General features: G+C 36.0%; 1 protein-coding gene across 3 annotated transcripts in view; it reads left to right on the top strand.

Annotated features, from left to right (window-relative positions):
* Window positions 1–20,886, top strand: part of LOC125646740 (uncharacterized) — a 149,239-nt gene extending 128,353 nt beyond the window's left edge. For 2 of the 3 annotated variants that reach the window (XM_056139986.1, XM_056139988.1), the window contains 3 exons: window positions 645–12,390; window positions 15,620–15,748; window positions 19,527–20,886. In XM_056139986.1, coding sequence (XP_055995961.1) covers window positions 645–12,390; window positions 15,620–15,739 — 11,866 coding nt within the window. In that variant the 3' untranslated portion in view covers window positions 15,740–15,748; window positions 19,527–20,886. Of the gene's footprint in view, window positions 1–644; window positions 12,391–15,619; window positions 15,749–19,508 lie in introns of all 3 variants that reach the window. The other variant, XM_056139987.1, reaches the window with a different exon arrangement.
* Window positions 20,887–21,715: the final 829 nt, after the last annotated feature.

Consider the following 21,715-nt stretch of genomic DNA (forward strand, 5'->3'; position numbering starts at 1 on the left):
TAGGATAGGCAATAATTTTCAGATTCTCATTTTACAGGGGGGGGGGGGGGGGGGGGTCATGGGTAACTACCTGGAGACATAGTTTAAAATGCTGAAAAAATTTTGGTCTGGTTGAATACGGACATAAATCTTTGATATATACATAGTGCGCATTTATGGCCCATGCTAAACTGCTTTGAGTTCCGTGAGGATCCGGGTTAGAATAGGTTCTCAGTATCCCTTGCTTGTCATAAGAGGCTACTAAATGGGGGTTTCTTTGGATGAGACTACAAAAACTGAGGCTTCATGTCACAACAGGTGTGACACATTAAAGATCCCTCCCTGCTCAAAGTCCGTAAGCTACGAGCATAGGTCTACATTTTGCTGCCCTTCACCGACAATGGTAACGTCTCCATATGAGAGAAATATTTTTGAGAGGGACATGAAACAGTATAGAACCAATCCAAACCAAAATGCTCTGAAACTTCCCAATCATAAAGGGTGTAGCTGTTATTACATTGAATTGTAAGTATGAGATACATATTCTCTGGGTGTTGAGTTAAGGCTCAAGTAATATTTTTTATCACCTTAGTATATAGATCTTTTATCATTTCAACTTTTAAAACTTTTTTTGTTTGTTACTGAATTAGGAATTGTATTTTCAGAATGACATTGCAGTACTTTTTGACACTTATGGAGTGTTCAGGATTGAAGTCAGACATGGGGTTGGAAGATGCTTTATCAATTATCCTCAGTGGTCATCATCTATGGAGAAGTATTTTGACTGCATCTGGAAAGAAAGAGAATGATATTCATGAAAATAAGTTTGCTGTGAAAGCCAGGGAAATGATTTTGGATTTAAAGCAGGCTATTGAAAAGGAAATTATTCAGATGAAGTTTTTAATTGAAATTGAAAACAGAAAGAAAATTTGCTTGGAATTAATTTCAGTAGCCAGTAAAGCAGGATGTGAAAAAGTTGAAAAGAGATGGTCAGAAATATCAGCAAATTTCAAGGCGATGAAACAGAGTTTGGGCTATACTCTTGGTGTTTTCCAAGAAGCAAAGAAAAGGATAAAATTGGATTTACCACAAACTGAGTGTGTTTTGGCATGCTTGAAGTTCTTTGAGGAGATGCAGACTACACTCAATGAAGGATGTTTGAATATTGCAGATGCCAGACAACTCCTTGATCCTGATGGTTTGGTAAAAGAAATATGTGACCACTGCCAGAACCTTAAAGAAGTTGTAAAATCCTATGTTTACTGGAATATTTCTTTTCAACACTTCCATGAACTTGATGTACAAATAGATACTCAGTTGGAGGATGAAATGGAAACTTCATTTGGAATTGCTTTTCTTTTTGAAGAAAATGAGGAAACTGATACAGACAATGTAATGAAATTGAATTTGCAGAAAGGGTGTAGATTTCTCTGGTATCTATCAGCAATTGTTTTCAAAAAGTATCATGAATTTTGGTTTCCATTACTCTCGGGAACGGATGCTCAAATTTCAACAATACAAAAAAACTTGGAGAACTCGAATGTCATGGAAGAATTGGAACTTGCACAAAGCACGTGTAAATGCCAAGCAATTTCCAAAGTAAAAAATGCACTGAAAAAGTACAGTGAATTTGAAACACAAAATGAAAAAGTTACATTGATGAAGAGTGTGTTGAATGCATTTGAGGTAGATTTTGCAAACGATCAGAATTTTCAGGAAGCATTGTCAGAGTATGAAAAGCTATTAGAAGGACACGTTGAGAATTTGACAGTTTTTCAAATTGGTACATCATTGATGTTGGTGGGAAATGTTGTAGACATGGTAGATAGTGACATGGTAGCAGTGTTGCAAGAACTTCAAAAATCCTCTGTTCTGATAGAATTCCTGAAGACTGTTGTGGATGAAGACATAAGAAATTTGATTGATGCAGTGGAAGAACATTCAGAGCAATATGTTAGGGAGTCAACTGTGTCTGACCTGATAGAAGTTAAAAGGTTTATCCAACCTTTTCTGAAACAGAAATATGATAAAAATGTGAACGGGTTTTTTAGCAATATGAAAAAGTCGCTCGAAACAAGTGGGATAAAAAATCTGGATAAGAAAATTTACGAGTGCTCCAGCAATCTTCATAGTTTGAAGGCTTTATATAATCATGTAGCAAATAGAGGTGAACACACAAGAGAAATTGTTGAAAACATTGTTCATCGTGGAAAATTCAATTTTTGCTTGAAGGAAAATGAGTGTGATGTTGTTGTTGAGTACAAGCAAGATAAAAAAACTCACTCTTACTCAAAAGCATATATGAATGACTTGAGAAGCAGGGCATTATTGATGATCAACACTGAAGACAAACAACAAGGAAAGGCACCCACATCACCAAATAAAAAAGAGTATCTTTCCTCTTTCATTGAAATTATTGATTGTGCATTAGATATCAGTCAAATGTGTTTTCTACTGAAAGAAGCTGGTCACTTTCAATTTGCCAGATTTGACCAGAAGAAGAGAAAAGAACAGTTGGGAGATCTTCTCGTTGAACTTAAATCAATGTACAGTGACTGGTGCAAGATTTTAACTGAATGTCGCAGAAAGTTCTATCTGATGAATTACATTCATTCAGACCAGTTACAAATGTTGTACAATTTTGCAAAGGATGGAAAGGGCAGAGATTCGGTCATTACTATTCTAAGATTCATTAATCCAGGTATGACAAACTTGGAACATATTTTGGATGCTTTGAAACTAGATATACACGTAGCAGACAAGAGTCCCCAAAAAATCCTTGAAGCACTGGGTGAAATTTTTGAAAACCTATGGAAAAACTTGAATCCAAAAACAGAGAGGATGTTTGACAAAAAAGCAAGTAGGAAATTTTCCGAAATAGTTCAAGCAGGACGCCTTTATGTAGCAGCCTTGGAACCCGACAGTCAGTTTGTTGTGAGAACATTGTTAGCTTTACATCGCAACACAACCCAGAAAGTACCGCTTGCACACAATGTTCTTTTGTGTAATAAAAGCACTTCATCTGATGACATAACATTGCTTTTAAATCGCTGTTTAGGATGCAAAAATGACCAATTGTTTACAGTTGCAAACATAGAAATGTTAACTCCAGATACCCAAGATTATCTCATTGACAAGTTGAGAGAGATGCAAAGCAATTCATCATATCTTCTTGCCCTGCTCTGCAGAGGAAATAGTCACCATCCTTTTCTTGAGAGGTTTGCAGATCATGTGATGCGACCAAAACCCATTACTGAGAATGAGTTAAAAGAATTTTTGAAACAAAATTATCCCAACATGTTGACAATTACATCTGATGTCCCAGGTCTTGGTAAAAGTGAAGAGGTGCAAAGAATTGCGCTGAGGAATGATATTGGGAAAATAACTTTACATGTCAGTGGATTGTTTGAAAGGGAAAAGATAGTTGAGCAATTAACAAAGCTTACAATTAAACCGTATCACGTTCTGCATATAGATGTTGGTCCAGTAGATGAACCATCTGAACTTGATGCCTTTTTGTTTGAATTGATCGTTTTGAGGTATGTTTCAGCACGAAAGTTTGCCTTTGCATTAAACACAAATTACATTTGTGTCGAGATTTCAAACTCGGTGAATCAGGATTTGAGCAATTCTTTACCAACTATGACGTGCTTCAAACGTGAACATCTGATATGGGACAACTACAAAAGTATGCACATAAGTCAGGAAATCAATAGTCCAGTACAAGTTGTTTGTCATTATTTACAATTGCTTGATTCAGGACAGTTGGATCAAACTGATGTTTACCTTACTGGGAAAGAAAAAAGTTGTCCATTATCTTCAGTGGTTTGCAGAAATATACTCCAGAAGCACTTATCAACATCAGGGAATTTATCATACACTATCGTCAACATTTTTCTAGGTGTGCTTGCGGATCAACTTAAGAAACTGTCATCCAGTGTTTTTTTTAGGACATCAAACATTCAGCATCAGACTGTCAAAAGTGAACTGGTATTGGCACTGAAAAATATGTCTACTGATTTTTCCTCAAGATCAATCAATGCATGTAGGTCTACTCAACTTGCATCAATGTCTGTGATGGGTTCATCAGAACCTTCGAAACAAGGTATCCCTTTGACTTGTGCCGAAGTTTTAGCGAAAAGAACAGAAGGCATGGTCAGATGGGAGGACAGCAATCATTTGATGGTCCTTTTTCACCATGATTTGCAAACAGTCTCTGCACTCTACAGAAATAAAGACAAAGTTCCAAAACAAATTTCAAATCTTTTTGAAAGCCAACTGAAAAAGAAGTTAGAGGATTTTGGATGTAAAACTCAAGATGAATTGCAATCAATATTGCTGAAACTTGTACAGCATCCCTCAGAAGTTGATAGTGCATTGAGTAAAATTTCAAAAGATTATGCATTAACCCCAGACAATTTGCTGAAGATGGTGTTGATAATACTGCGATTAAATGGGCACCAGCCAGTAGTAATAATGGGAGAAACAGGTTGTGGAAAAACATCATTAGTCAGATTTCTCTCTGTGGTCTGCCAAGTTGACTTTCTAGTTCTGAGTATACATGCAGGTGTCACAGAGGAAACAATTGAAAGACGAGTTCGTGAGTGTGATATCAAAGCAAAGGCGAACTTCAAAAGAAGAATCTGGTTATTTTTAGATGAAATAAATACATGCGACCATTTGGGGCTGATATGTGACATTGTTTGTCATCATAGATGCAAAGGAGCACTTTTATCTCCAAATCTGAAAATCCTTGCTGCTTGTAATCCATACAGACTGCGATCAGACAAATCAATATTGACCTCAGGTCTTCAAGGGAAAGTGAAAACTGATCAGCTTTCAAAATTAGTGTACAGAGTGCAACCTCTTCCAGAAACAATGATTGATTATGTCTGGGACTATGGCAGTTTAAAGAGGGAAGATGAAAAGGCATACATAGAAAGAATGGTTCAAGGAGTGTTCAAATCAAGAAAATATGTGGATTTGCTTGTGAATTTGCTAACTATGTCTCAACAGTTTGTTCAGGAGGAAGAAGGCAGTGACTGCTGTGTTAGCTTAAGGGATGTTGAAAGATGCAGAAAACTTGTTGTGTGGTTTTTAGACATTCTGAAAAAGAAGAACGAAAGTCAATCTTATGTTACCTATAGAATACAGAAAGAAGCCATTATTCTTGCCCTCAGTATCTGTTATCATAGTCGGTTTCCTGACAATGATACGAGGAAACGATACAGACAAAAAGTTGCTCATTGCTGTAAAATGATACCAGAATTACATTTGGATGAAGAAGAGAAAATTGAAAATATCATTATTGGTGAACAAAATGATATATTGAACAGAATGGAGCTACCTTTGGGAACAGCTAAGAACACCGCCCTAAGAGAGAATGTATTTGTCATCCTTGTATGTATATTGAATCGAATACCGGTGTTTGTTGTTGGAAAACCAGGATGCAGCAAATCTTTGTCAATGCAGCTCATCAGAAGTAATCTAAGAGGAAAAGACTCTGGAGATCGGTTTTTTAAGTCCTTACCTCACCTGTACTGTGTGTCATTTCAGGGATCAGAATCTTCAACATCAGATGGAATAATCAAAGTGTTTGAGAAAGCAAAGAAATACCAAAACCACAGTCAGGTAGATGATATAATGTCAGTTGTCATTCTTGATGAAATTGGTTTAGCTGAAATTTCAAGATTCAATCCTCTGAAGGTTCTTCACAGTCTCTTGGAACCAGAAAATCAAACAGCACCAGATGTTGCTGTTGTTGGGATTTCAAATTGGGCACTTGATGCTGCAAAAATGAATAGAGCTATTCATTTGTCAAGACCAGAAATGGATGAAAAAGAGTTGTATCAAACTGCATTATCAATTACCGAATCCTTAATGAGTCGGCCTGAAACTTCTCAAGCTTCAAAATTCTCCATTAAAAAGGGAGACAAAGGTGCAAAAATGACCACAGAAATAAAAGATCTTTTACGGAAACTGGCAAACTCATATTTTTTGTACAACAAGAAGCAACAGTACAAAAATTTTCATGGGTTGAGAGACTTTTATTCTCTAACAAAATATATTGGCAAAGGAATACTTGTTGATAAACAAGACCAGATTGATTGTGTTATTGTTCGTGGTCTTTTGAGAAATCTTGGAGGACTTTCATCGGAACTCAAGAAATCTATGCTATCTGAATTTGAACAGTGTTTGCAGGCTGAAAATCATCCTGAAATTGGTGTTTTAGAATTGATACAAGACAACTTGATGGATCGACAAAGCAGACATCTGATGCTGATCACAAATGGTGATGCAGTACTAAGTGTCTTAGAAGATAAAATTAAAGACATGAAACGTCAACATGTTGTGATCTTTGGAAGTCAGTTTGAAGAGGATCTGACAGATGACTACAATTACCGCATTTTAAGTCGTATTATTTTGTGCATGGAGCAAGGATACGTTTTAATTTTGAAAGACTTGGAAAATATTTACGGAAGTCTCTATGACATGCTCAATCAAAACTACACAGTAGTTGGTAGCAAGAAGAACTGTCGAGTTGCACTAGGTCCTTACAGCAATCCCATGTGTCATGTTCATGAAGACTTTAAATGCATTGTTCTGGTTGAGGAATCAAAACTTGACTATTCTGACCCTCCATTCCTGAATAGATTTGAAAAACAGCAATTCAGATTTGAAGACATGATGGATGAAAAGGCAATATGCATCAAAAATAAACTCAAGGATTTCATTCAAGATTTTTGCGAGTGTGAGACTTATTCATTTCAACCAGCAGATGTGTTTGCAATCTCTGGAGAAAATATACTGTCATCTCTTGTACTGAAGATACAGAAAGAAGAAAACAGTGATGAAAAAATAATCAATATTGGTCAGAATGAACTACTGTGGATAACTACACCAGAAGCTGTACTTCGACTAAGAATTTCGGAGCTTTGGAAAACTAAATCCAACACCGTTAAAAGACTTGAAAATGATTTCTTTGGTTTACCAATACATGGTGGTCTTTTTCGGCTCTTAAGTTCACTGGATTCTGGACAGGATGAAGAAAATAATGACTGTTGGATGAACAGAGATAGGTCTTTGGTAGCTGTTTTTACTTATGACACTCTTATTCAACCCATTCATGGCACTGAAAGTTCGCAAATGATGATTGAAAAGCTAGGAAATTTTAAATCGGAAAAGCATTTAAGTCGGAAAGTGCAGCATTTCTTTGATTCTGATTTAAGTCAACTGATTCTTCACTGCAATTTAGCTGAAGACTTTGAGCATATTCTTCTTGCTAAATCCACCATAGAAAACTGCAAAAGAGACAATAAGATGGAAGAGACAAGATCCAAAAATGTTTGCTTAGTGTGTCACTTGGAAAGACAAGAATTAAAACAGAGAACAGTGACACAAATAAACTTCTTGTCTGGTTGGAAACTTGCAATGTTAGATACTCTATATGAGCCAAGAATGCCATTAACAAAAATGGTGAACATGTCCGTAATGGAAGTAATACAAGGTAGAAGACCCATGACAGACACAATAAGAGAACACATCTTTTGGGCATTTACCACAGTACAGTATGTTGGAACTGGCCACACTGCAGAGAAGATGATGAAAATCATACGTGATGTCCAAGATTCAGAAAGGAGTTTAGTTGTACTGGAGGAATTGGTGTATTCCAGTATTTGCAAAGCAGCTGAAAAATACTCTGACAAGTGGCAAAGAAATGTTGCTTGTGACAAACATGCTCTTTTAAAAGGGTCATGCTACATGAATGCTTTGGAACAATATTTGCTGGATCTGATAAAGAAACCTTTGTGCAAAATTATTTTCAAGCTTGAAGAGGCCAATGCACTTGAAAGCATTTTTTATGACGATGGCAGACAGATCGAGAGATTTTCTTTATGGAGAAACTTGACTTTCAAAGAAAGTTTTATGGACATTGTAGAAACCCCAGATCCATCTGGACCAGAGTGTTACACTTGCAGTTCAAAAAGACTTACTATGATACTGCCATTCAGCTTCGTTGTCATGAACAGAATTGAGAAAACAAAAGATGACTTTTTGAACACTCTGAAACAGCTGAGAATTTCATGCAATTTGGATGAAGATGAAGAGATTCCAATAGAATTGTTTAGAGAACTTGTGTCCAAGTACAAAGACATTGTCGAGCAAGATTTAACAGATTACATCGAAGTTGATTACTCTGAGAAATTTTCGGAGTATCAACATGATTTTGGTGTTTTGATGACCCCACAGAAGGCAACTCTAGATGATGAAGAGAGAGTAAAAATAATGAAATGGTCACATGATATCTTTGGTAAAAATGATTTGTGTAATGACTTTACCATGCAAGTTACCCATCTCCATGTTTTGAATTGGTTATACAGCAGTGTTGTAGATTCAATTATCCAAGTCCTGGGTGTTGTAAAAGAAAAAACAGATGTTTCCATTGATGAAATTCTTCATAACACAAGTGAACAGAATTCTGAAGTGAATTCAGATATAAATGATTCAGTGGAAACCATGAAATCTGCTGCAGGAGATGAAGAAATACAGGAAGGATCTTCAATTATCCAAGTCATGGGTATTGTAAATGATGAAACTTTTCATAACGCAAGTGAACAAAATTTTGAAGAAAATTCAGATGTAAATGATCCAGTGGAAAACATGAAATTTGCTGCAGGGAATGAAGAAATACAGGAAGTGTCTTCAGAAAGCTCGTCTGAAGAGGACAAAAGAAAATTGTTTGTTGACAGATTGTGTAAAATATTCTTACCAACAACTAAGTTAATGACTAGTTCATCAGTTCAGAAATGGCAATATTTGGTTAGTGGCGTTTTACCACTGTTTGCAGAAATTTCACTAGATCCACCATCAGTACATATGCTAAGATTTTGCAGTGATATATCACAAGCTATTCTTGCATTAGATGGGAAAGATGCTGTTCAACTTCTTTCAACATTTGGAGACCGTTTGTGCCATGGCGTAAAGCTTCAGGCAAGTGAAATGTTCAAATTGATGATGAGTCAGATTGAATCAATGCAGGAGGGTAAAGAAGTAGGTGTGATAAATCCTCAACGGTGTGTTTGCCAATATCTGTGGAGATGTCTTGCGATAAACCCAGAACAGAATCCTGCAGTGGAGTGGTTTTTGTCATCAGTTGCTGATGGATCTTTGTCAAACACATATCTCAAATTTTTTTCCCCAATTCTCGAAATCATCATCGACATGGAGAATGAAAATGAAGATGAACTTTGTAATCTAATTGGCATGAACTCTGAAGACCTTGATGAAGAAGGATATTTACATGTGCTGCATTGCTGCATTGATTTACATTGTACAAATGGAGACCCTGATACAAACATCTCTTCTCTCCTTGTGACAATTTTTCAAGACATATATGGTGGCATGTTAACTGTAGAAAACTTGGAGGCCATTGGGGGAAATTCAGATGAACTATTACAGTTGGCATTTAAAGCAACAACAGTACTGCAAAACAACAAAGGATGTTCCCTCAGCCTAGTTGCATCTGTTGGTTACCTACAGTCACTATTAAAGGCATATGTTAGTCTTTTGAGAGAGAATCAAATGAATGGAAATGCTTTTCCAATCATCACAAAGACCATTAATGCAATACTAGAGACGGGTGATGAAGAAAATCTATTTAGAACTCAAAGAACACAGTGTCTTCTAGTATATTTTCTGAAAGTTTTGCATTCAGCCATAGGAATGGCAAAACTTAACCGTCGTGTAAAGGAGATGGAGGAATGTTTACCAGTTTTGAAGGCATTAGACTGGAATACTGATTTCATATCAAAGAGCTTGATCTTTCATCCAGTTGCTCAGTATGAAGATGACAAAAGTGAATTTGAACATGCATTATTACAAATGGAAGAAAGGGAAGAGAAGAACATGAAGGCATTGGTGGATACAGCACTACATGATAGCCAGAAAATGTTCTGCTTTGTCGGGTGCTTAGCAAACACCTTCTATTTGCAAAGCCAACTAACAGAAATGAGTGACACAAAAAGGATTATTTCGGGGAAAATATTCGAAATGCTGCAGAATGATCTTCCAAAAACCCAGTGTCGAATCGTTGAACTGTTTTTAAAAGTTAGGGATTTCGCTCATTCACTGTTTAATTCGTTCGTTCAGTCACCAGCAGCAGACACACAAATTGTTTCTGTGTTAACTCACTTATTATCATTGATTATTTTCAAAGGAGAAACTGGAAATCTATGGTATGACATTGTAACAGATGTTGCCGACATCAATTCTAAATACCTACCTGGAGTGACTGTAGTAGATATGGAGAAATCTTCTGAATACGCTGTTGAACTTGGCATTTGTTGCAAAACCAGATTCTGTAGTTCTGAAAAGCATTGTCCTCAGTGTAGTGCACCATGTGAAACTGATGCTCATACTCAAAAGGCATCGGCGAAAAAGAGGGAAGTAGGATACGAAAAACCCACGGAAAGATGTGTTACGTCTGGATTCCTTTCATCGATCACGTGTCACTTTTTTCAATTTTTTATTCACGGCTGCATTACGTTGTCACTTGCTGCTGAATTATCAGATGCTGACAAAATTAGAAAAGTGCTTCATGTGGAAGAAGAACCTGAAGACAGACTGACAGATATTTTGCATATGAAGTGGGAACACATGAAATCTCTAACACAGCTGAATGATGATGAATTGTGTACACTAGTTCATGTAGTTATTCATAAAATGCCAGATCTTTTCACCAAGGGAAATGCACCATATGCTTGTAAGACTGAGGAAGACTGTGAACATCTAGAGAGAGATTTTCAAGCATGTCTTAATGACATTCTGAGAGAAAAATTCAAGTGCATCACGAGAGCAAGACAGTTGGTTTGTAAGAAAAATGACATAGACCTCTCCTCTTTGGAATGTCAGATTCAAGAGATCTCTGTGATAGACGAGCCCCAAGAAAAGGAACTAATGTTGCCTAGACTTTTCCGCATGACGTCTCCTGTAACAAAGGATGCAATGATTGCTCAGATATTCTTTGAAGATAATCATAAAAGGTACCCATTCTTGAGCTTTGTTTTGAAAAACGAAGACATTCTAACTCTTCCCAAATTCATCCTGCCAATATTAAGATGGCACCAGTCAACAGTGTCTATTGGGAGTTACAAGATGAAAAAAGTTGACTGTAAAGAGGAAACAATTGAAAAATTTTTCCGAATGGAGAATGACGAAACGAGAAGACGTCTTTTGAAGAAAAGGTTTGAGGAATTCATAACTTCATGGAATGAATTGATAACTAAACATGGACACTTTCTGAAATCATCTTTATCAGAGGAAGACAATATGTCACACAAAAACAAAGTGATCTCCTGCATTATTACTGATGAGAGCTCAGTGATCCAGAATGTTCTTCTTGAACTTGTTGAAATTCACAATTATATTGTAGACACATGTCTTAAGATTGCCTCAACTTCTGATGCCCAATCACTCAATTTCTTGATGTGTGGTGACCAGCAGTCTAAAACAAAATCAACTTCACTGTGGGAACTTTCTTCTAGGGATATCATCAGTGTTACTTGGGATGATAAAATTCTAAGATTCTCGCAGTGTAATACTGAGTTTGGAGAAGGGAAAGACAGATGTTATGATCTGCATAAAATAGAGAGTGAGATAGCGTATGATTTAATACTAGGAAAGCCATATATATCTGTTCCATCAACCTTTCCAAGAATTTTGTTTGTTGATGAATTGTTCCAAAATACTATTCAGTTGCTTGAAAGTATCAGGATGACTATTCCCCAAGAAAGGATTCCAGATAATGTTCTAAAGGGACTACTGAAGAAAAAAGAAAGTGACAGTTCTCAAATCCCTGAACTCATGACGGTACTCGGAATGTCTTTGTCGCTCTTGAAGAAGACAAAAGGGGATCCAAGTTTACCACTCGCAGGATATCTTGAGAACTGGAAAGATATTGCTTTATTTCACAAGGGATATAAACGTCTTCTACCAGAACCAGAGGATGCAGTAAAATTATGCCATGTGGTTAACCTGTATATAAAGCTTGAGGAATTAAATGGAGAAATCATTCTTGACACTCTAGATTTAAAGTACAAAGACAATATACCACCAGAGGGAAGAGGGAAGCTTGAAACCATCGGAGATAATTATATAAGTCACCTTGAAGTGCTAGGAGAGACATTAAAAGTATTCATCCATAGATGTCTAACAACTCAAGATAACAACATCTCTCTGGATCAGCAGCTATTGGATTACATTAAAGATAAAGAATTCTGGCCATATGGGAATTTAGAAGATGAGCAAGTTTCTGTAAAGGGTCAGAAAAAGAAACTGTCAGATATTGTCTGCACCACCCTGCGTGTAAAACACATTTACCACACAGTCAGATTCATTCTGGATTTTGTAGAGGTAAGTTGAATGATGCATTTTTGATATCGTTTATTATTTGAAGTTTAACATTGTGTCCCATTCACTTGGGTCATTGACAGCTTGAAACTAAATTGCAGTGTATATAGTGTTTGAATGCAACGTTATTAAGGATACTATATGAAGAGTAACATCCCAGTTTTGTTTCATGCAGAGATAGCAAAGTGGGTGAGATATATTCCTCGTGATGTTTAGATTAAAAAGGTCATGGCAAAGATATTGAATGTAATAGTATTGTGGATACCATAGCACCACCCCAGTTTTCTTTCTCAAAATTGGTACGAAAATTAACAGTTAGAAAGAGGGGTTGTTTCTTGGTTAAAAGGAAATGAATCAAGTTCACAGTCAGTGTTTGAATGTAACAAGTTTGTGGTATATTTTTTATTCGTTATAAATGTAATTCATTCTATCCATTAAATTCATGATATGCTTTAAAACTACAGGGAATAAAAAGTACTTGGCTGTAAACGTGAATTCATTATAGGCGTGTTTACTGTAACCATGTTTTACTGTAGTTTGATAGTCTAATTTAAATTAATCCACTGATATACTTTGCCATGCAATGGTTCAACAATATCCATTTCTGGGTCATGTTAGAGTGACCTTTATTATAGCCAATGAAATCGCTCCTGTAGAAATCTCAGCTTTTTACAGCTTATATACAGCACCCAGAGGTGTTGCAAAGACTAAACATTTTGAGGGACATTGTGCTTTAAGCTGTTCAAGATGAATGGAGCAGAATGTGTTGTTACAGTTGCTGACAATTAAGAACAGGGTTTTCCCATCAGATATTTTATATCAAACTGTTACATGTACTACACATGTTTAAAAAGCAAGAAATTACCCTCATTTGGCTACCTACAACAGGAGCCGGTGTGTTTGCGTCTATATACTCCAACATCAAACTCGCACACATACATGACACATGGAGCATAAACTCTTAACAGTGAACTTATTTTCTGGCACTGACAAAAGGTCATGGATTAAGTCATCATCGGACATTGAACACGGAAAATATGGGTACTCTCAAGCTTGCTACGGACATTTTGGGTAGAGGGATAAGATATTTATTGATGCAAAGGTATAGAAATATTAATTTGAAGTTAGTGTCTGAAAGGAGATGCCCTTGTTAAGTATTATGTTGGAATATATTGGAAACTAGAAGTCTTCTATTTTTCGAATTGGTGTGTAGATATATTCATGTAGTTTAGACTCAACCTTTTCAGTTACCTTTGAAGAATAACTGCAAGGTTTTGATAAACTACAAGTATCTTCATGTTGTGTTTTATACCCAATACCTCTCTCTGATCGGAGATTAAAGTATGAAATAGCGAATCATATATTTACAGTTTGTCAAATTGTTTTTGATCAAATTTTTAAAGATAAATATACTCCCAATTTTTATGCAAGATTCTAGTAAAGATAAAAATACTCCAGTATTCTATGAATAAAATGAAACAAAACACTATCAAATATGCATCCAAAAAACTCCAGTTGTAGAGCTAGAAGTATGAATAGTTTAAAATATAGTCTGACTTTTTAATCACTTTCTTTCCGAAACTTTTTCCAAAATAATCTCGTGGGAATCCGGGTAAGAAAAGGTCCTCAGTACCCCTTGCTTGTTGTAAGAGGCAACTAAATGGGGCAGTCCTTCGGATGAGACCGTAAAAACCGAGGCCCCGTGTCACAGCAGGTGTGGCACATAAAGATTCCTCTCTACTCAAAGGCCATATGCGCCGGGCATAAGCCTAAATTTTGCAGCCCTTCACCAGCAATGGTGACGTCTCCATATGAATGAAAGATTCTTGAGAGGGACGTTGAACAGTATTTAATTAATCAATTTTACACATGATCTAGTATAACGAATCTAGTCTGATGGTCCTTATGGCTATATCAACAGTCAAACTCGATTTCAAACCTTACCGATGCCGCCACCCTTTCCTTTCCGACCACATGTGAAGAAGGCGCACATAAAATGCATACATAATTCAAATAAGGCCAACCAAAGATGTCAGAGAGTTAAATTGGTCAATAATGAACTTGCACTACAACCTATTCCATTCATCTGGGGTGAAATTGAATAACTTGTGTTGCACAAGTTGTTTTATTATACCTCAAAATGTTTTGCTATATAAATGTTAGGTGAATAAATTTGCTATTTCTTCTGGATAACGCTAGCCGTGTAATAGTTTCTGAACTATCTTCCCTAGGGAAATAGTCTCGAATCCATTTACCGGATGCTATATTTTCCCGCGTTTTCTTTTCTGTGACGTCAAAGTCTGATAACTCTAATTAGTTTATCACTCGGATCACCTCGGTCGAATCCATCTAGGCTAATTAATGCCGAATGTTAGTTTACTTCACTTTGGTATGTCTGACACAAGTAAAGTCTACTTTGGTATAAGAAAACACCTATTTACTGACTATTCAGAAAATAGCAAGTTTATTGTCCCCCTCGACAGCTGCACCTCAGGAAATAGTTGCTGTCTTGGGGGACAATAAACTTGCTATTGTCCTCATAGCCAGTAAATAAGTGTATAATATATCCCCGTTTTAGATACATTAACCATGTTAGTTTTGAAACAAAATTGTCTTAATTAGTTGTAGTATGTACCTTTGAAAAGGTTTATATATAGTTTTTTGTGTCAAGAACAATACACTGGAGCAGGATTTAAGGGGTAACGGAATATAAAGCATTCTTCTTTTTTTTTCAAGAAGAAAGATCAAGAACTGCAAGGTTACAATTTGTCAAATTGAAATGCAGGCATCTTTTTATTGTGTAGATTCAAAACTTTACACACCATAACAGTTAGGATAGTGCTACAACCATTACTTTCCAGTATCTATATATCAAACAAAGGGAAGGTCGGGAGCCATAGGCTTACTCTTTGGCTTTGCTTATAGACAGGATCCCTATATATTATAGTGATCAGCTTGTGCGTCTGTGTGTCCACCCATGCATTGACCGTTTTCCAGACCTTTTAAATGGTCCCTGCAGCTATTGAATTGAAAATGTGTTCATGAACTTGCATGAATGGTTTAAAGATTTGGTTTGAATTTCTTGACTTATTTTTGAAAGAGGTATGACTAACTAAACAACTAACGACATAAAGCGGGGCCTTTTTGTGATGCTTGCAATCTACTTTCACAGAAATTTGATTTGAATTAATTTGACAGCATAATAAACTCAATTGCTCCATCTTCTGTGCAGGAAAAACAAGCAATGTATCTGAAAATATCTCCAATTGCTGCATCATATGGTGCCCAAAAAGACCTGGACGTAAAGGCAAGAAAAATGAAGAATGTGAAAAAGAAGTTTGGGAAGACGTAAAGAAAACAGGTAATTTCAAAATGGCTCATGTTCATGTGGTATGTCACTATTGCAGGTTTGAGGCATATCAAGATTTAATAGGGCCGAAAGACCTTTTAATTCTGATCCACAGACACCAAACTCATGATCAAACGTATTGTGCCACTACATATGCCAGAAGTGGTGTAAATCAGATTCTAAAAAATTTAATGAACTTTTAGCAAACTTGAAATAGCAAAGCTTTTCTCAAATCAACAACATCAATACGTATGATTTTTCAACACTTTACACGACCATTCCTCACGATAACTTGTTTACTAGACTTTTTGATATCACGCTTCTTCAACTAAAATGGCACCCTTGGAAACACACGGTCGGTCGCACTTGTTTTATCTCCCGTAGGACACATCGCCAGTATTTTCACATAATTCATGATTTTAAGTGACCTACCGAGGACCAATGGGAATCGCCGTAAGTATTCTCGGAACTCTAAGCGTTAGCAGTAATGACGGTGCACATGGAAGTGTGTGTATATTTATTGTGCCACTAACAAAGATCGGGGTTACAGGCTCTGTCGTCAAAAAACCTCACTTTAACAGTACAGCTATGCTCTAGAGTGCCTAAACTTTCACCCAACAGACGCATCATTTGCGTGCAGCCTTAAAACGAATAAATTAAATCGGGTATGCGATTTGATTTGATGTTTTCCGCCACACTCAACAATTTTTCAGTTATATGGTGGCGCCCAGTTATTGTTGGTGGAAGAGAGAACCCAGATACAATGCACCTGGGAAGAGACCACCGACCTTCCAAAAGTAAACTCGGAAACTTTCTCACTTACCGGCGCGAGCAGGATTCGAACCCGCGCCGACGGAGGTGAGAAGCCGTGTGATTTTGAGCACGATGCTCTAACCACTCGGCCACGGAGGCCCTCCAAATCCGAGTCATTGGTCAAGAAAGTGGACCACATGAAAGAGGAAAGAAATAAGTTATTAGGCTTGTTTATATTTTGAATAAAATTAATTTCAAAACAAACTAACAAAGAAGGTGTAAAGCATCTCACTGAAAGCTTTGTAATTTGTCCAACTTAGCATAGTCAAAATCTCTGCTTTGAAAGCCATGTTTTTCTATGCTCCCGAACACTGGAATTAGGGGGCTTTTTCATTAGTTGAATATTGCAATAAGGAATGGTAATGCGACGAATCGTATAAAGAAATTGAGACACGTCTTCCAATGAAAATATTGGCGTTGTGTCCCACGGGAGGTAAAAGAAGAACTTTTAAGCGAGAAACCGCCGTAAAATGGCTGAAATACCGCCAAAACTGCGTAAAACCATAATCAATCAATCAAAGCGAGGAATAAAATCTTTTGCTGTAGCCTTTAATGCGACATTTAAATATATCAAAGACGTTTTATGTATTAACAATAATAATTCTCATTCATATGTCAATTCGATATATCCATGTGGACACCACTGTCGTCCACTTCTGCTTCATACTTAGATATTTTATTGAAAGTAGATATTAACGACAAACTAACAACTCAACTTTATGACAAACGGGATGATTTCAACTACTTCATATTTATGTAGCAATATTCCGTTATTACCTGCATATGGTGTTTACATCTCTCAACTGATTCGATACGCAAGGGCTTGTTCTGCAAATTATCAGTTTTTAAATCCAAGCAGGCTACTTACAATCAAGTTGATGATGCAGGAATTTCAACAGTCAGCATTTCGCAAATTCTATGGTCGTCGTAAACCTATCATTTGGTCAAATGCTGTCTGACTTGTTTCATACCAATTGTTAGGCCGTTCTTGCCACACTGATTTTGACTTTGGATGACTGTTTACCTAACCAAGATATTGGGGGTCACGGTGGGTGTGACCGGTTGACAGGGGATGCTTACTCCTCCTAGGCACCTGATCCTACCTCTGATATATGAAAGGTGAAGATAACAAACAGTGATCAATCTCATAAATCCCATAAGCAATACATAATAGTTGGGCAAACACGAAACCCTGGAGGGGGCATATTGTTTTTGTCCTGTCTTTCATTCTATCTGAAACTTTAACCTTGCTAATAACTTTTGAAGAATAAGTGCTAGAGCTTTGATATTTCACATGAGTATTCCTTGTGACAAGACATTTCTGTGGGCACCAACATTTGTGACCTTGACCTTGGGGTTTGACCTTCTTTTTGAAAACTTTAACCTTCCTTATAACTTTTGAACAGTAAGTGATAGAACTTTGATATTTCATATGAGTATTCCTTGTGACAAAACTTTTCCGTTGGTATTGAACCTTTTGACCTTGACATTTGACCTACTTTTAAAAACTTGACATTGGTCATAACTTCTAAATGGTAAATATTAGAGCTTTCATATTGTACATGAGCATTTCTTGTGACAATATCTTTCTACTGGTACCATGATATTTGTCCTTGTGACCTTGGCCAGCATTGGAATTGACCATTATCGGGGGCATTTGTGTTTCACAAACACATCTTGTTTTTATTCTGACGTTTTCGGGATAGAGCTAGAATTCCATAGGATCTCCGTAATTTTGCAAAATAATTTTATGAATAACCGATGATAAGTCCCATGTATTGGTCCCAAATGTTGTTTACACCAAATGGAGTATCGACTTTGTGCTCTGGCATGTCTAATAAAGGTGTTTTTCATTAAATATGTATAACATGCAAAATTCTTTGTTTGTTCCGCCATGCTTGTTATCACGAGATCTCGTAGGTTGATCTACTGAAAAAACCTAAACAGTGACAATCAGCGGGAGAATGTAGTTACTCCAGCCATTTCGACAAAGAAATGAAAATCATATGGTTGCAGAAAGAATTTACACTCTGCTGTTCGGTTTTTTACTTGATGTTAAATTCAAACCCTTTCAATACCAACGAAATAGCTAATTTCTCCTCCATAATCGTCCTTTGATGTAAATACCACCTTAGATGGCATATGCAAATAACTTGACAGTCAGAAGTTGAAACTGCAGTACATTATCAAACATGATGCACAAATATGAATTGAGAAATTGGAATTTGTCGAAATTAATGAAAACGGTAGAATAGAGCCTCGCAAATCGGAAGTTGTAGGTTGAAAATTTATATACATGTATTGACTAAGAAACTTTCATGAAGAAAGTCAACAAATGTTTAGGCTGATCGAAAATGTAACGGGAGTGAATCACTATCACTCCCGTATTTGCACCATTACAGAGATCCTAAGGAGTTGTAGCCCCCCCCCCCCCCCCCCCCCCCCGCAATTTGGAGAGGGCTACATTATTGCAACTAATGCATTAGTATGAAGTATATGAAACTGTGGATGACTTCCTGTTCACTCTTTAATTTCATAATAATCATTTTGTTTTTATAAAATGTTGACTTCACAGCAGTATTACAGACAATATTTTCCGTTCCGTGTTTTATTAGTATGAAGTATATGAAACGGTGGATTCTGTGGATGGCTTCCTGTTCACTCTTTAATTTCATAATAATAATTTTGATTTTATAAAATGTTGACTTCTTAGCAGTATTACAGACAAGCAGCATTACAGACAATATTTTCCGTTCCATGTTTTAGCAACACCCCTCTGGTGTGTCCTTCATTGATGTTGAAAGAAAGTAGATCATTAAGCAGGAATTGTGTCTTTAAATGGCAAATTTCTTTTAGATACTCTATTTTCTGGTGATATGAGCATTATGTTTTGGTGTATTTTCATTAAATTCGAATATCAAAACAGAAGTTATACTCGGAATTTATACTCAGAATTCAGGCTTTTTTCTACTTGCAGATAATAGGATGGAAGACATCGAGGATATGAGGGAATTCCGATGACTGTATATATAGACTATTTTCTAGAAAAACATTCCAAGCATTGAATTGTATTGCTTTAATGTAACCATTGCATTCTGAGGAATATTTTTGCTCTTGTACATGCTTCTTTTTTTTTTAATTATGTGTAAATAACTTTTTTTACCCTAATTTTTCATAGATCTGTTTTTTTTTAAAATGTAGAAACTGAATTCTTCATTTTTGCTCTTAACTTTAGGGGAATTATTATTGTATCGCATTTGTAGCACTGTTGAAAATGAGCAATGTCACACGCACACACAGAGAGAGAGAGAGAGAGTTTAGTTGCTTTATATTGATACATTGTTAATGAGCATGTGTACAGTGAAAAACTTGCTCATCGGAGTTTTTGGGGTTTTTTAAAAAAATTACAATTCCATGTTTGCTAAGGAGATCACAAATTTTACTATATATAAACAACTTAAGAGTCTATAGATTGTATACATATGTTTTATTATGCTTTCATTTTATGATATTGAAAATGTACATGTAATTCGAAAAGTTATGAATGAACTAGATTATATTCGCTGCAATTTATATTTCACATTTTTACCTACAGTAAAAATAACGAAAATAAAATTCAGTGAAAAAGTGGGTTGTATTCTGTATAACACACACTGGTTGAAAATGATGTATTACAAGTACTATATATGTTAGTTATGTAATGATTGTTTTCGCTTTATTTAGTGATTGTTTTCGCTTTTTGTAATGATTGATTTTGTGAGGGGTTTTTCTGATTATGTTTTGCAATGTTGAAAAAGAAAATGTTATGAACTATTTTAAATGTTGATGTAGTGTAAACTAATTTAGAGCATTGTGCTGAATTTATGTAATGTATCACCATACTCGGTAAAGTTCTATTGATACAATCAAAATTTAGTAAATGTGTCCAAAATTAGCATGTTTTCAAAAGAAGTTGAAAGTGCATGTACATTTAAAATACATGTAGAGTCGTGAATTACTGATGTGTAGGAAGTATTAGGACAACATTTCTTGAATTTCGATTGTATCTACTATACATAATATATGTTTATAGTAATTATATAAAAGGCGATCCAATGTTAGTGGCTAATTATGATAATTATCAAATGTGGAATAGAATTTGATAATTATAACAGTTCTGTTAAAATGTGTGAACCATCACTGTGTGTGAACTGGCACACTAACATTGGCAAGTAACAACTGTTTGCCAGCTAGTATATTTTATTCCACAAGAGAACTTGTGGAATTTTGAACATAATTCAGTGATGGGATTGTTATTGAAAATATATGGTATTTGATTAAAATTTATTTTAGCTGTGGTTTCTTGTGATTGTTTTTAATTCTGCGAGCAGAAAATACTTTGATAGTTATTTTTTCCAGTTGCGGCACTAGTAAATTGTTCTTTTCTAAAGAAATAAACGGGATTGGAAAAAAAAAAAAACTTCACTGGGATATATTTACATTTACAGTGTTTTTGCCTTCGATATCTTTTAACAACTGAGAATTCCGACAGAAATGAACGCAGCATGTAGATATGAAATAAATTCCAGTTTTAAAAATACATGAGGGTATGAGCTGCAACGCATCAAACTGGCACACTTTTTATGAAAACACTAAAGTGCTTCCTGAATTATGCTGGCGTATAGCGTCGCAGTTCATACCCTGGTGTATTTACCAAACAGAATTTATACTGAGTGATCAAATCCGGTGAAGGCAGAATGTAAATTAGACAATTTAATTCACCAGTATAATGTCGGCTTGATTTGTTCGAGAAGGTTTTTGCACCAGTACTTTTGTACGGTTGTGATATTTGGGGCTGTAAAAGTCTCGACATTGTTGAAAAAATTCAAAGTGGATACCACTTTGAATTTTTAGGTCACCTGAGTAAACTCGGGTGACCTATTGCAATCGGTTGTCGTGCGTTAACAATTGAACATTTTTAACTTCTTCATAACTACCAGTCCGATTTTTTTCAAATTTGGTATGAAGCATCTTTGGGACAAGAGGGCCATAAATTGTAAATTTCAGGTCTCCAGCACCCTTGGGGCAGGGCAAAAACTGCCCAATATTGACCAATTTTCAAAAATCTTCTGAAGAACCGCACATGTGTAAGAAAAGCTAAATGCATGGTGGTGAAGAGCAGGATGG

The sequence above is a fragment of the Ostrea edulis genome, chromosome 6 (assembly GCF_947568905.1).
Source record: "Ostrea edulis chromosome 6, xbOstEdul1.1, whole genome shotgun sequence".
NCBI classification, from domain to species: domain Eukaryota; kingdom Metazoa; phylum Mollusca; class Bivalvia; order Ostreida; family Ostreidae; genus Ostrea; species Ostrea edulis.